We start from the raw sequence: 1,113 nt of genomic DNA, 5'->3' as shown, positions 1-1,113 counted from the left end.
AAATTTGTCCCATTGTCCGAGTACAGGTTGCAACAATATCCTCTTCTTGCGATGAAACGTCGAAGTGCCGCGATGAAGGCTTCGCTAATTAGGTCACTCACGACCTCGAGGTGTACTGCTTTTATTGCGAGGCAAACAAACACGGCTACATAAACTTTTATACGCTTACGGTTTCGCTGATTTCTATCTTTGATAAAAAACGGTCCACAGTAATCCACTCCGACGTTCGTGAATGGGCGAGTCTCTGTAACTCTCGCCTTCGGTAGATCGCCCATGATGTAATCCACCGGGGGTGGGTGAGCTCGACGACAGCGTATGCAACATTTTAATGCTTGCCACACTTGGCTTCTACCGTCTATTGGCCAGTATCTCGTCCGGATTGCGTACAAGCTGGCCTGCACGCCAGCATGCAGCTGAGCACGGTGTTCGCTTTCGATGATTAACCTGGTTATGTTCGTTTTCGGAAGAATGATCGGGTGTTTCTGATGAAATGGCATAGAAGAGTGCCTTAGTCTACCGCCGACGCTCAAGATTCCGTTCTGGTCCAGGAATGGGTTCAGACGCTGGAGCCTGCCTTTTATTGTTCCAGTTTGATTGTTACCGATTTGTTGAAGTTCCTTGGCGAAATGTAGTTGTTGGGTGATTCTGATGATGATATCGTGAGCGTAGCGAAGCTCTTCCGTGGTTAAAGGTCCCTTCGAGGTTTTAATCCGTCTCCAGCGAAGGCACCGTGCAATAATGCGCCGCGTTTTTTCCCACGACGAGTATCTATCTAAGATAGAAGTGTCCACCTGAATTGTGGTCAAGCACAAGGTGGATTTCTGCTCGGGAAGAATACTGGGAGTATTCATTTTCCATGTCGGCCAATGAATTTCTTCCCTCTGTAACCAATCGGGTCCGTGGGTCCAGATGGATGGTCGCAGGAAATCATCTGGTGACTGACCTCGGGATATGAGATCCGCTGGATTATCGTTGGTGGGTACATGTCGCCAGTTTGAAACATCGGTTTTCGATTGTATTTCTGAGACCCTATTTACAACGAACGTTTTTAACAAATGGGGTGAAAATCCTAACCAATTGAGGACGATTGTGGAATCGGTCCAGAAGATAGTG

General features: G+C 47.5%; 1 protein-coding gene across 1 annotated transcript; it reads right to left on the bottom strand.

Annotated features, from left to right (window-relative positions):
* Positions 1–169: 169 nt before the first annotated feature.
* Positions 170–1,029, bottom strand: LOC144478091 (uncharacterized; the record flags this gene model as incomplete). Its single annotated transcript, XM_078195813.1, has 1 exon — positions 170–1,029. A coding segment is annotated over one exon (860 nt), but the record flags the coding sequence as incomplete, so codon positions are not given.
* Between the last annotated feature and the right edge of the window lie 84 nt (positions 1,030–1,113).

Source organism: Augochlora pura, unplaced genomic scaffold (genome assembly GCF_028453695.1).
Source record: "Augochlora pura isolate Apur16 unplaced genomic scaffold, APUR_v2.2.1 APUR_unplaced_7835, whole genome shotgun sequence".
Classification (NCBI taxonomy): domain Eukaryota; kingdom Metazoa; phylum Arthropoda; class Insecta; order Hymenoptera; family Halictidae; genus Augochlora; species Augochlora pura.
Note: the sequence above shows the minus strand (reverse complement) of the source record. Positions and strands in the feature narration are given on the sequence as shown.